General features: G+C 41.3%; 1 protein-coding gene across 13 annotated transcripts in view; it reads right to left on the bottom strand.

Moving 5' to 3' along the window:
• The window catches only part of ATG7 (autophagy related 7), a 265,995-nt gene that overhangs the window by 164,424 nt on the left and 87,875 nt on the right, over window positions 1–13,696 (bottom strand). For all 13 annotated transcript variants that reach the window (XM_037802033.1, XM_037802021.1, XM_037802012.1 and 10 more), the window contains 2 exons: window positions 13,503–13,618; window positions 6,372–6,447 (listed from right to left, as the gene is read on the bottom strand). In XM_037802033.1, coding sequence (XP_037657961.1) covers window positions 6,372–6,447; window positions 13,503–13,618 — 192 coding nt within the window. The remainder of the gene's footprint in view (window positions 1–6,371; window positions 6,448–13,502; window positions 13,619–13,696) is intronic.

Here is a 13,696-nt window from a genome sequence, read left to right as displayed (position 1 = left end):
AGTGGATCTGGGATGGGGTTCAGGAAATGTGTGGTTTTGAAAAGTCTCCCTGGTTGATTCCGATGCAGCCTAGACAACTCTAGTTTTATACCCAGATCTACTCGCAGTTCCTCCAAACTATTCCCTATGCAGCAGCCGAATTTTCCCATGTCACGCCTTAGTTGATAAACTTTCAGTGTCCCACTGCCCTTGGGTTAAGAGTCCAAACCTTTACAATAGCTTATCCGGTCCTGGCTGCCTCTCCTCCTCACCCACCCTTTCTGCCTAACTCAAGTATTACAGGAACACTGACCTTCTTTCAGTTCCCCAAATTCACCAAACACCCTTCTCATCTATCCTCTCTGCCTCTTATGCCTCCTGGAAAGTGCTTACTCCACTCCTTTTCCCTTCCACCTAATCCACCACCCCTCCCTAACTTTGGAAGCCTGGCAGAAAGGCATATCCTGCCGGGTGGTGGGGGTGTGGAAAATTCTGGCCCAGGGGAGACAGCAAGAGAGGAGGGCACAAAAACCGGGGTAGAGCTCCTAGGTGTTTTCACTTCATCTCATTTGGGCTTCACTACCATCCTGTGATGGAGAACTTCCCTCACTTTCCAGATAAGGAAATCGAGGCTCAGAGAAATGACATGATTTGCCCAAAGTTTCACAGCTATTAAGTGGCAAAGAATCTTTGAGTTCAGTTCTTTTTGGCTCCAAAGCCTGGAGGAGATACATGTGGGAGAAAAAACTTGAAAACCAAGAAAGGAGGAAAGAAAGAGAAGACTAGAGGGATTTAAAACAACCACCACCCCCCCACCCCCCCCAAAACAAAACAAAACTCAACACTTTAAGAGGCTGCTATCAGGGCCTGGGTGAATTTAATGACCTTCAGTTAATTATGCCCAACTGGCTACAAAATAACTAGATCTGGAATAGAAAAGGGCCCCTTCCTTTCTGGGCCACCCTTGGTAGTGTTTATACCCAAACTGAATAAAATCAACTCGTGCGCCAAGCCCAGTCTCACCTTGATGGGAAGCTAAGATCTAATGCCCAGAAATAAACAATCATTCTGAGAAGGCACAGTTGCAACCACAAATGGAACCTAACCTACTGCTTTAACTTCACACCAGCCTCCGGCAGGCCTGGCAGTATTTCTAGACCTTGGAGTCTGCATAAATAAAAACTATCTCACTCCAAGCTCCAGATCAATCTTGGATGTTGAAAAGAGGCTTCATCAAATTCAATGCCAAAATGGAGTTTAGCAATTGCAAAAACCTGAGGCACACTACAACGGTCTTTATTTAAGATAACACCTTCAGCAACCATCACTGACTGGCTTCTCATTATGGAACTAGTGTCACCACGGGACAGAAAAACTAAGCTGGAAATGAGCCAGCATCCATCCTTAGAAAAATATTGTAGAATACAGCTAATCCCTCCCAGCCCTTCCCTAGTCACTCATTGCTTCCAGAGTTTTATAAGGTTCTCTGTAACTTTCTTTTCAGGAGAGTAGATCAACTTCCATTTTAACTATAAGTGTAAGAGAAAGATTAAAAACCAGCATTTACAAATGTCTCTTACGTGCCCAGAACTGTACTAGTGTTTCATAAATGTAATTTAATCCCAATGTGAATTCCAGGAGTTTATTATATTATTACACCCATTTTCAGACACAGAACATGAGATTCAGAGAGGATAAGGAACCTGCCCAATGACACACAGTGACAATGGCAAGAGCTGCCTCAAATCCTTTTCTAAACTGAGGTAAGGAATGAATGCATGAAGATGAAATTAAAAGGCAAAGCTGGGATTCTAATCAGTTCTGTCTGATCACAAAGCCTTCAGGCTGTCTCCCACGTGGGAACTCCCAGACAGGACAACCTTCTCAGGTGAGCAAAGCTCATGGGGCACAAGTGACCTGCTCCAACTGATAAAGTTATGCCCAAGTCCTCTTGGGACAAGAGATGCTTTTCAACTCTGACGTTACCTATAATTTATCCCCTCCCTGGTGCACCAAGGCAAGGGAACTCCCTTCTCTTCTTGCAAAGCCTCACGTAGGAGACCCAGACATTGCCAGATCTTGTCCTCAAGTCTCTCTTTCTGTTCAGGGCCCTCCCCACTGGAACAAGACTCCGTCACATCCAAATGGTTTACATGACTCCAAAAGCAACTGGCATAAATACCAGGTGACCTTGTGCCAGTTGCTTAACTTCTCTGGACCACAGTCACAGTGCTTGGCACAGAGCCAGGGTCTGGGGATTATCTGTTGAAGGGATGGCTGACTGGTTGGACAGAGGGAAGGAGGAAAGATGAATAGATGACAAACCACAACAGCTGATGTGGTGAAACAGCAAACATTTGGGTTGTCCATTTTCCTGCCCCTTCTGTTGTCATCAGCCTGAGGGGTATAGAACCAGAGTATAAAGGAGATTCTTCTTCCTGGGCTATATCTCAGGAAATATGCTCTTATTGCTTATCTTCTTAAACTCCCCCCTCAGCAGTCCCTATCCCTAGAGGCATATTGAGATAAGAATTTCTGATCACAGTAAAGACACTTCATTGATAGCTAAAGGCCTGAGGGTTTGTGGGGTACCACCTGTGCTGACAGGCCAACTAAATCCCACTCCCAGTCATGACTGTGGACTCGAGCTCTGTCTCAGCATTTGTCTCACTTAGACATTTCCCAGGCCACGTCCCACCCAATGTCCTGTCCTAGTTTGGGCTTTTTTTGACTTTTGTGAAAGTAACTAAAAGAAAGAATTCAAAGAGCAAGTCCAAACTGCTAGGAAGGATATACACATTCAGAATCTTTATTTTTCAGTACTTTAGAACCAAGAGTACATTTACCCAAAGTCCAGAAACAAACAAACAAACAGTGAATTGCTTGATCCATAAGCAAAATAAAAACAAAGCTATAATATCGATGGCCCGGTATTCAGACAACCAGTGTATCATCACCTTGTTTTTATCATTCTCGGAGGTCCACAGGACACTAATTTTTGTCACAGACAGGATCTCTCACCAGCCTGCAAAACAAATCCCTGGAGGTAACAGGAGTGGCCTGTATGTTTCATAAATTCTGAGCTGTGCCTCTCACTGAAGAACAGAGAAAGGGCCTGGCCTCACAGAACTCAGCCACCACCCCAGGAGCCAGGAAAAGATAAGTTTTTTGTTTTTTGTTTTTTAATGAATGATTCCACTTAATGGGAAGCAGAGGGAACAATACCACTGTGCTAAGATCTACAAGGAAAAAGTGCTCTCTACGCAAGAAGCCAGATCCCGAAGAGTAGATACTGTATGATTTCATTTATGAAAAGTTGATAATCAGACAAAAGTTTCCACGGTGTTGAAAGTCAAGAGACATTTGCCACCGTATAGGAAGGAGAAGATAATGATTAGGAGAAGCATGAAGGGGGTTCAGAGATGCTTGATAACATTTTATTTTGATCTGTGTGCTGGGCACAAGGGTGTGTCCATTTTGTGATAATTCATCAAGCTGTACACTTGATTTGTTTGACTATTTAGATGTAGTTCATATGTCAATAAAATGATTATTTTTAAAAAATCACTTCCTTATAGACAGAAAGTGGCTTATATTTATTGTTGTTTGCAGAAACCAATCCATGTACAAATAGGCCAGAGATTTAAAAAAATAAAACAAAAACAAAAACAGCAGCAAACCTATTTTTTCACCTTAAATAGTTTTTCAGGGTTTTCAAATTTACTAAATGGTATTTTCCCCCCAGGCTGAATTTCACTGACTTTCAGGGCCCAATCAAGCTTTCTTCTGCACTTGGCCAGTCTCGGGGATGGGCCCAATTCTGTCCATGGTGCAACAGAAAGAGCAATGCAGTAATCTCAGTAAACTCAGGCCTCCAGGTCTGCCACAGAGAAGAGCACAGACCCGGAGAGCAGAGCAGTCAGTTAAGCAACATTCTCTGACTTACACAGTGAGGTGCCAGTGGTGCGGGGGGGTGGGTGGGTGGGAGGTGACTATCACTTTTCCACTACATGTCATTCCACAGGGGCCAATTAATAAATACTCTCCTTTGGGGGATTGAGAAAAATGAGCCTGGAGAACCTCACTGGTCATTTTTGTACACAAAGTACACAATGGGGTTTACTGAGCTCCTCTCCAACAGGAAATCCTTTGTCTCAGAGAGCCAGGAAGAAGAGGAGGGAAGTGCTGAGTCTGCAACAGGGCGTTGCAACACAGCCTGGTGTTTTTGTGGAAACCGTGTTCCCCTAATCAAAACACAGTTGCACCAATGGACTCACTTCACTTTACAAAAGTAAAAAAAGTTTAAGAGCCCATAAATGGGGACCACAACCCTGATTATTGTCTAATGTTCTTTATACGCTTTCTTTTTTAGGGTGCGGCTAAAAATATAAAGGCTTCAAACTTGAAATAATGTGAGCAAGTAATCAGACACACACACACACACACACACACACACACACACTCTGGGGATTTTTCCATATATGGCTGCGTCATTCTTCAGTCTTTGAAAAGGCCAAATGAAGAGATGGCCAACAACCAAAATAATCCTTCAGACACTTGAAAATGAGGAAAAAGAACTAGGAGAGTTGGTGAATGACAAACAATTGCAAGGCTCAATGTGGCAAGTAACACCAAGAGGAATTAGTTGCCATAGCAATTTAAAAACATTGGCGCATGTCTTTTGATACTGGACACCTACAAAGAGACTGTTTTGCCCTCTGGCCCCAGCACTGAGAAAACTACAACGGCAGTAATTTAACATAAAGGATTTAAAGAAAGAAACCATTGCAGGGGCATGACTGAAAATTTAATTAAGGCCCTTCTCAGTCTAAAATCTGTAGTGGAGATGAGGGTACATCTTAAGGTCAGAAAAAAGGGAAAGAAACGTGAAAAAGACAAGAGGGTAGGGATTTTAGTGATAGATGAGAGCACAGATAGCAGAGGTCAGCTCTGGAGGTCAACTTCCTTATGACAGATGGTTATTACAGTGTCTGTGGGGTCCTCCTGGAAATGTTTCTGTAGACAAGATTAACACATTCATGTTAAACAAATACCGCCTCGGGTGAGGTAAGGTGGAAAAGCCACATTTTGCAGTGTTTTCTGGCTTGCAAAGCCTCATCACAAACATTGCCCTGGACACAAAGGTAAAGCACCTGCTTTTGCTAATATGGAAACCAAGGCCCAGAGAGGTTAAGTAACCTAACATAAGATCTGCAAAGTGCTACTTAGTGCAAGGGGCTAGAGTAGAGAGTAGAAGCTAAATCTCCTAAATTGTAGGCCAGGGGTCTTTTCACTCACTAAACCTGTAAAAGAGAGCTGGTCAGAGTGTCAATTTTAGGTTTGGATTGCAGCTCATGCACACACTGTCTCTAAGACCGTGGACAAGTAGTTTCCTCTCCTTTGATTTGCATCATCAAATGGAAAATGAGAGGGCCATCCTCGATGAGAGGAGGCATCAGTGGTGAGGAAGAGAGAAAAACATGAACTGAGCAGTCACTGTGCTCTCAGCAGTCATCTGACCTTCTGTCCTAGCAAATTCCCAGACTGGACTGCTGGGCGCCATCATCTTTTTACTGACTTAGGCTTCATGTCACAAGATTGAAATCCTTGCATGGAATCTAGAGAAATAACTTCCAAAAAGTAAGACTAGCAAACTTCTTTCATTCCTCCAAATACATAGTAGTAAAAACTACTGAGGAGGTAACATAACTTCTAATTTTAATTCCACTATTTCTTTCTTTTTTCACCCTCTATGAGATGGACCTTCTTTATCATTTTTAGGTTCTTTTTTCAAAAAAAGAACTTTTGGGTGACACTGCACACTTCCAATCGTTTTTCCCATGCATGCCCATAAAGGTTTTCTATTTGGTTGGGAATAATAATAGTAACAACAACAAAAATAGCAGGCATCACTTACTGAGGGCCTACAATATAAAAGGCACTGTGCTGAGCCCTTCTGATATATCGTCTCTCATCTACAACTACCGGATGAGTAGATATTATTGTCTCCATTTCGCAGATAAGAAAACTAAGGCTCAGAGAAGGAAGGCCATCCTCATAACTGCAAGGCTGAGATTTAAATCATTGTCTGGCTGATTCCAAAGCCCACTCTTTATTTTCCTACTCCATTATGAGGCCTCTAGTCACAGTGAACACACCAGAGACTCTGCCCAATGCTGCTTGCTCATGATATCTCCTCATTACCATCCCACAGAATGGGATAGCTTCCAGCAGTCCTAAAGCACTGGCACTGGAAATCCAGGCCAGCTGGAGGATAAATCAGGTGGCTGAGAAGGGCCGGGCTGATGGGATGGTAGAAGTGACCCCAAATGCTTCCCCCTGCACCAATGGGATCAGGATCAGAATTGTGATTTCATTTCCAAATCACTAACCTGGTGGGGCACAAGCCCAAGAGATGTTGGGGGCTCATTCATGCGGTCGTCACTGCTGCTGGCAATGGCGTAGCCCCTGAGAAAAGGAAGCAAAGTTCATATTTAACATAAGTGAAGGTGATCCAGAGGAGGTCCATGAACGTTTATAAGGATAACCAAAATGCCCCATGCTGGGTGGCATGAGCTAGTGAAAATCTAATTTCCCTGGGAGGGGAGGCAGGAAAAGTAATTTTAAAAAGCACGGGTTTTGTCACCATAGGCAAGTTGCTTAACCTGTCTGTGCTTCATTCATGTCCCTCATCTATAAGATAGGAATAAACTGTCTCACAGGGATGTTGGGAGGAGTAAGTTAGATAGATTGCCAGGCACAATGTTTGGCACAGAGTAGGCCAATAAATGTTAATTCCCTTTCTCTGAGATAGTCTTGTAAAATACCAGACAACATCTTTGTGAAATTAGGAACTTTCTAACCTTAGCTTTGTGGATTGATAGAAATGTTATCAAAATGGCAGAAGGAGAAATAAAGCAAGGAATTGATTGGGCAGGACAACTAACGCACTCCCTTCCGAACAATGGTGTGAAGTTTATTTATGTCCCAGTAGAGATGGGACTCAGATCCTTGTTTTAACCCCAGACCAGGGCAAATGTGGCAAACAATGAGATCAGTGCCAAGGAATTAAAGAATCAGTCCTCAAAGATTTTATCCCACATACTTCCTGCTAGAAGGCTGCAATAAACTTAAGTGGCAGGGATAGCCAAGGGGATGGCAAAGAAAAGAATAAGACTAAGACTAAAAAAAAGCCACTCATTTTCATTTATTTATTTCAGAGTATCTAGCTACATACGCTACCTTTTAAAACTGTACAAAGGCCATCTTTTCAATGGTGCAAAACAGCCCTGAATCATGCAATAAATAGAATATTCATGATAATTTGCTTTCTGAGAACTGGAAAAACACATCTTTCAAAAATTTGATTTTCTCTGTCTCTGTTACAAACAGCATAGATGGTGATTATGAACACAGGCTATGGAGTCAAACTGGCCAAGCTAAATTCCAGCTTCACCATTACCTGTATGAATTTCAGCAAGTTATGTATCCTCTCTATGCCTCGATTTCCCCATCAAAAAAATGGGGCTAATAATAATGGTTCCTTCCTGATAGGTTTGTTGTGAGGATTAAATACATAAATATTTGTAAAGTGCTTAGGGCACTGTCTAGAACAAAGTAAGCACTATAGAAGGATTTAACAAAATAAAATAAACCAGTTGTATGTGTCACATAGCCAGGTAAAAATATCTGTTTGCCTATCTGACATTTGATGTCAGACATGTGATGGTCCTAGCCAGATACTGAAAGAATCTTAAATTGCTTCATCATTTTTCTTTTTGCTTTCTTTTATTTTCTCTTTTATTCTTTCTTTTTTTAAACAACTCTGACTCTATTTTTAAAATTCATTTAATTTTTGTCTCACTTCTATTTAACTTAAGAAGAATTAATTCTATTGGTTATAAGTCATAAAATAAGATCTCCTTGCTTGGAGAAGACAACCGTGTCCAGACCACATCTGTGCTAAATTGTGTATCTGGAATACAACAAATATACAAACTGTTATACATATAGGCCAAAGGTCAACTTGAAACAAAAAAACACCATTGATAGAATTTATGCAAGCCTAGTATACTAAAAGTGCTTAATAAATTAAACAATATTTTTAAAATTACTGGGTGATGTCATCAACAAAGCAATGTAAACAGCTACTGAAATCTCCTCTCCAGAGATTCAACAACAAAAAGGACAATTCTGAACTATTTGAAACTCTGGAGGAGGATATTGACTGGAGAAGGACGCTGCAGATGCCGAAATGAATAAAGAGAAGAAAGGTAGGAATCTTCCATCTCCTCCTCACTTGGGTTCAGTGCAGGAAAGGCACAGAATCGGCAGAAGGGAACTCTCCCATCACGGACAGTGATTTTAAAATCTCTCACAGCAGTGAGACATACCCCCACTGTTTGAAGACCCGGGGGACAGGGGAGGACAATTCAAGGCCCAGGTTAATGAGGAACAAAGAGACTGAGAAAAAGTGAACAGGGACTGAGTTTCCAGCCCTGGGTCTAAGAACCCTTCCCCACTTGAGGGATGCAGCAGCCAGTGACCATTTCCTTGCCTTGGGGACGGCTGGAGTACTGGTTCAGCTGAGGGAGTACTTTGCCACAGGTTGAGCCCCACATCAAGCCAGATGTTGGCCAGCAAAGCGAGGGCATAGGAATCCTGCAGTTTCAGCTCACCTGGGTAGATAAAGCCGGTGCTCAGAGGCAAAGCAGCCTCTGAGAACGGTTAAGTTACCGAATAGCATCATCTGCTGGACAGTCCGGAAAGCGAAAGAGAATAGAAGTCCTTTTAAAAAGATGCTCCAGACCCTTTATTAGGACCACAGGAGCTGGTCTACATGCCCTGTACGGAAACCCAGCCCAGTTTTGGCTGAGAAATACGGACAACCCAATTGTCAAAGGAGGGCTCTAAAACAAACCCAGGTCTTGCTGACCAGCAGAAAACAGAGCACTACTAGAAGCCAGCAGACCTATGTTACCACACACAGTGAACTTGCTGGGGTACCCAGTGCCTACCTCCCATCCCTGTGGCAGGCCACAGTGGCCACCTGATTTGGGGGGAAAAGTGGGGGGCAGAGCCAATGAATAAAGAAAAGAAACATCAGGTAGGAATCTTCTATCTCCCCCTCACTCGGACTCAGTGCAGGAGAGAACCCTCCCACTAGGGACAGTGATTTTAAAATCTCTCACAGCAGTGAGACATACCCCCACCGCCTGAAGACCTGACCTGAGGAACAGGGGAGGGCAATTCAAGGCCTGACAACTGGCCAGGGAGAGAAACAAAGAAATATAGAGATCAAAGAAAACCAACAAGAAAACCCAAGGCAAAAGAGAGAAAACAACCTCCAGAAAAAACTAATCAAGAAAATCAGATGCCTAGACACCAAAAAATTACAAGCCACACCAGGAAACTTGAAGATATGGTCCAGTGAAAGGAACAAACTAACACCTCAACTGAGATTCAAGAGTTGAAACAAAATTAAAGGTGTTCACACAAATATTCTAAATAAAATCAGTTAGTTGAAAGAAAATGTGACAAAAGAGATGAAGTATATAAAGAAGACACTGCATGGCCATAAGGAAGCATTTGAAAGGTTGAAAAAACAAATGGCAGAACTTATAGGAATGAAAGGCTCAACAGAAGAGGTGAAAAACACAGTGGAGACATACAACAACAAACTTAGAAAAGCATAAGAAAGGATTACTGACTGAATTAGAGGGCAGGACATCTGAAATCCTACACACAAAAGAAAAGACAGGGAAAAGAATGGAAAAATATGAACAGGGGCTCAGGGAACTGAATGACAACATGAAGCGCAAGGACATATGTATCATAGGTGTCCCAGAAGGACAAGAGAAGGGAAAAGGGGCAGAAAGAATAATAGAGGAAATAATCAATGAAAATTTCCCAACTCTTATGAAAGACATAAAATTACAGGTCCAAGAAGCACAGTGTACCCCAAACAGAATTGATCCAAATAGACTTACTCCAAGACACTTACTAATAAGATTGTCAAATGTCAAAGACAAAAAGAGAATTCTGAAAGCAACAAGAGAAAAGCAATCCATCACATGCAAGGGAAGCTCATTAAGATTAAGTGTGGATTTTTCAGTAGAAACCGTGGAGGCGAGAAGACAGTGGTATGATATATTCAAGATACTAAAAGAGATAAACTGCCAACCAAGAATCCTATATCTGGCAAAACTGCCCTTTAAAAATGATGGAGAGTTTAAGATATTTACAGATAAACAGACACTGAGAGAGTTCATGAACAGGAGACCTCCTTTACAAGAAATACAGAAATACTAAAGGGAGTGCTATACACAGATAGGAAAAGACAGGAGAGAGAGGTTTGGAGGAGAGTGTAGAAATGAAGAAACCAAGAGATAGAAAGACAGGAAAGATTGGGCATTTAATGCTGGAGGAGTACAGAATGTTCAACAGGATTGACGGTGCAGATTCAGAAATGGATAGCACAATATTGGGTGATGGTGGCACAATACTGTAAGTACACTGAACAAACTTGACTGGGAGTATGGTTCAAAGAGGAAGGATAGGGGCATGTAGGACACAGAAGGAAAGAGAAGATAAATACAGGGATGGTATAACGTAGTGAAACCTGAAGTGGTCAATGATTGCGATTGAATGTACAAATGTAAGAACGTATGTACATGAGGGAGAGCAAATGAATGTCAACTTTGCAAGGTGTTAAAAATGGGGTGGTATTGGGGAAAAATACAATCAATGCGAACTGGAGTCTCTAGTTAACAGTAACATTGTAATATGTTTCCATTAATTGTAACAAAGGCAATATACCAAAGCTAAATGTCTATAACAGGGGGGATATAAGGGAAGGGTGTGGGATTCTTGGTGTTGGTGGTGGTGTCTGACTTTTTTAATTCTATTTTATTTTATTTTAATTGCATTTTTTTTGTTGTTGCTTTTTAGTGGTCAATTCTTTCCTTTCTTTTTCTTTCACCTCTTCCTCTTTCTTTGTGGAAGAAATGGAAATGTCCTCATATAGACAGTGGTGGTGAATGCATAACTAGGACTAAAGTAAATCAGACTAAAGAGTAAAGGACGATATTGATAATGTTTTAAAACTTCAACTTCTGTGTGAGATCAGAGGAAGAGATGTTTATTAGGTGAAAAATCTATATTTTTTTGTAGCACACTATATTATTTAACTTGTAGGTCAGTTTATTCAAACAACATAATTACATGAAACGTCGAATAGGGAGTGAAATGTGGTTTGTTTGTACAGGTTAGGGTGAAGCCCCAATACATCCCAGAGTCATTTGGACAAAGAATAAAAATGTATTTGCAAAACCCCCTTGAGGGACTGGGAGAAAATGTGGAAATATTAAATTTCCACATCTGGAAAATTAACGATATTCTCACAAGCATTGGGATCTACCAATTTAGAAGGCCAAGCCCTCAATTTTGGGGCTTGCTCTTATGAAGCTTGTTACTGGAAAGGAGAGGCTAAGCCTACTTAAAATTGTGCCAAAGAGTCGCCCCCAGAGAACTTCTTGTGTTGTTCTAATGAGGCCTCTCTAAGGGAACTCTGCAGGTAAACTCACTGCCCTTCCCTCTACATGGGACATGACTCCCAGGGGTGTAAATCTCCCTGGCAATGTGGGACATGACTCGCAGGGATGAACTTTGGCCCTGGCATCATGGGATTGAGAAAGCCTTCTTAACCAAAAGCAGGAAGAGAAATGAAACAAAATAATAGGGTCGAGAGGTCATTCTGGAAGTTATTCTTATGCATTACATAGATATTCCTTTTTAGTTTTTAGTGTATTGGAATAGCTAGAAAGAAATCCCTGAAATTGTTGAACTGCAACGCAGTAGACTTTATTCTTGAAGACGATTGTATAACTATATAGCTTACACTCTGTGACCGTGTGATTGTGAAAACTTTGTGGCTCCCACTCCCTTTATACAGTGTTTGGACAGATAGTAGAAAAATGAGGACATGAAGTAAATGAATAATAGGGGCAGATGGGGGTATGGGATGTTTTGGGTGTTCATTTTTACTTTAACTTTTATTCTTATTCTTTTTTGTGTGTGATAATGAAAATTCAAAACTGACTGTGGTGATGAATGTCCAACTATATGATGGTACTGTGAACAACTGTACAATGTGGATGATTGTATGGTTTGTGAATATATCTCAATAAAAGTGAATTATAAAAAAAAAATTACTGAGGCATTGGAGGACCAGGTGGTCAGGACCAATCTTCCCATTGAAAACAAATAGAAAAGCTGCACATAGTATAAAAACCTTTATGTGAAAGCATCAGAGAGCTACCAAAGTAGTAAAGAATTGTAGGGCCAAGATCCGTGAGAGGAAAGAAACCCCTTGAGGTAAACCAGACATCAGCAAGGGCCACTCTTCCCCACGAAATGAATATCAATCTCCAAAAGCAGTGGCCATGAGGACTAGAAGCTGAACAGTGATAGACTGATGGACTCAAGGGGTTGGGAGTAAAACTGGAGTATGAGTCTTCCAATAATGAGAACCTTGGAAAATATCCTAGGCTCTGGGTTGGGATCACTGAGGGCCACATCCTCAGAATAAGACTGACCCAGAAATAGACTAGCCCTAATTAGATTAAGGTATTCTGGAATTGCTAGTACACTTAGCCTAGCAGTATGCAAAAAACAACTGTAAATAACATCATGTCTCTTAATTGTTCATATACAATGTCTAGAACTCAATCAGAAATAACCAGGCAGATTCAAGCAATCAGGGAAATTTAAATACTAATTAGATAACTGATGATATTAAGGAATTGCCTTCAATTTGTTTTTATTTTTGAAAAAAGATTTTTATAGTTTTAGACATACATACTACAACTTTTATCCTTTGGTTATTCCTTTCTTCTTAATTGTAATGGCAGCAGCAAAACTGCAGGTAAGCAACCATCTTGTGACCACAAGGTGACAAGCATAAAGAAGAAAGTTAGGAGTAGCCAAGTGAATGATAAGAAGGAACCCAAGTCCCTCATGGCTTAATGGAGCCTTTGTACCAACCCTGGACTACCTACCTCTGAAATTCTTATTACATAAGAAAAATAAAGCCCCTCTTGGCAAAGTCACCAAAGATGGATCTCTGTTACAGACAGCCTAATGCAATTTCTAATTTTAGAAATTCACCTATTGCCTTAAGCATGTTCAGGGATAAGTAGATCAAAACTTACTAACAGAGAATAAAAACATGAAGATCCTAAAGGCCCTACCAAAATTTTATGCTCCTTATTACCAGTTAGCAAATAACTCTAGGAGATTCAACTCCAGAAGGATGCAGCTCACAGCATGTTCTCTCAAGCCAAAGAATCAGACCAGATCTTTCTGGTCTTGTTTTTTTTTTTTTTTTTTTTTAAAGACAGAAAGAGCAATAAAATTCTCAAAAGACTCAGACTGAAAGAAGAAAGGCCAAAGGAGATATGAATGAACAAAGGCATGCAGAAGCTTACTTTGTTTAAACACCCATCTCCAAACAGCAAACTCACCCTTCTGGATGCTGCAAAACAGAAACCATCAATTCCACTGCCAGGGCTCCAGCAATCATGGCCAATCCTGGGCGACTCACGGTGCACTGCTGGTCCAAGGTCCGGTCCCTAGTTGACTACAGAGAAACAACTGGACATGTGCTGAAAGTCCTATTCCACTCAACTCTAGCTGTCCGAAGCATGAAGCTCCTCCA

The sequence above is a fragment of the Choloepus didactylus genome, chromosome 1 (assembly GCF_015220235.1).
Source record: "Choloepus didactylus isolate mChoDid1 chromosome 1, mChoDid1.pri, whole genome shotgun sequence".
In the NCBI taxonomy this organism is placed as follows: Eukaryota; Metazoa; Chordata; class Mammalia; order Pilosa; family Megalonychidae; genus Choloepus; species Choloepus didactylus.
Note: the sequence above shows the minus strand (reverse complement) of the source record. Positions and strands in the feature narration are given on the sequence as shown.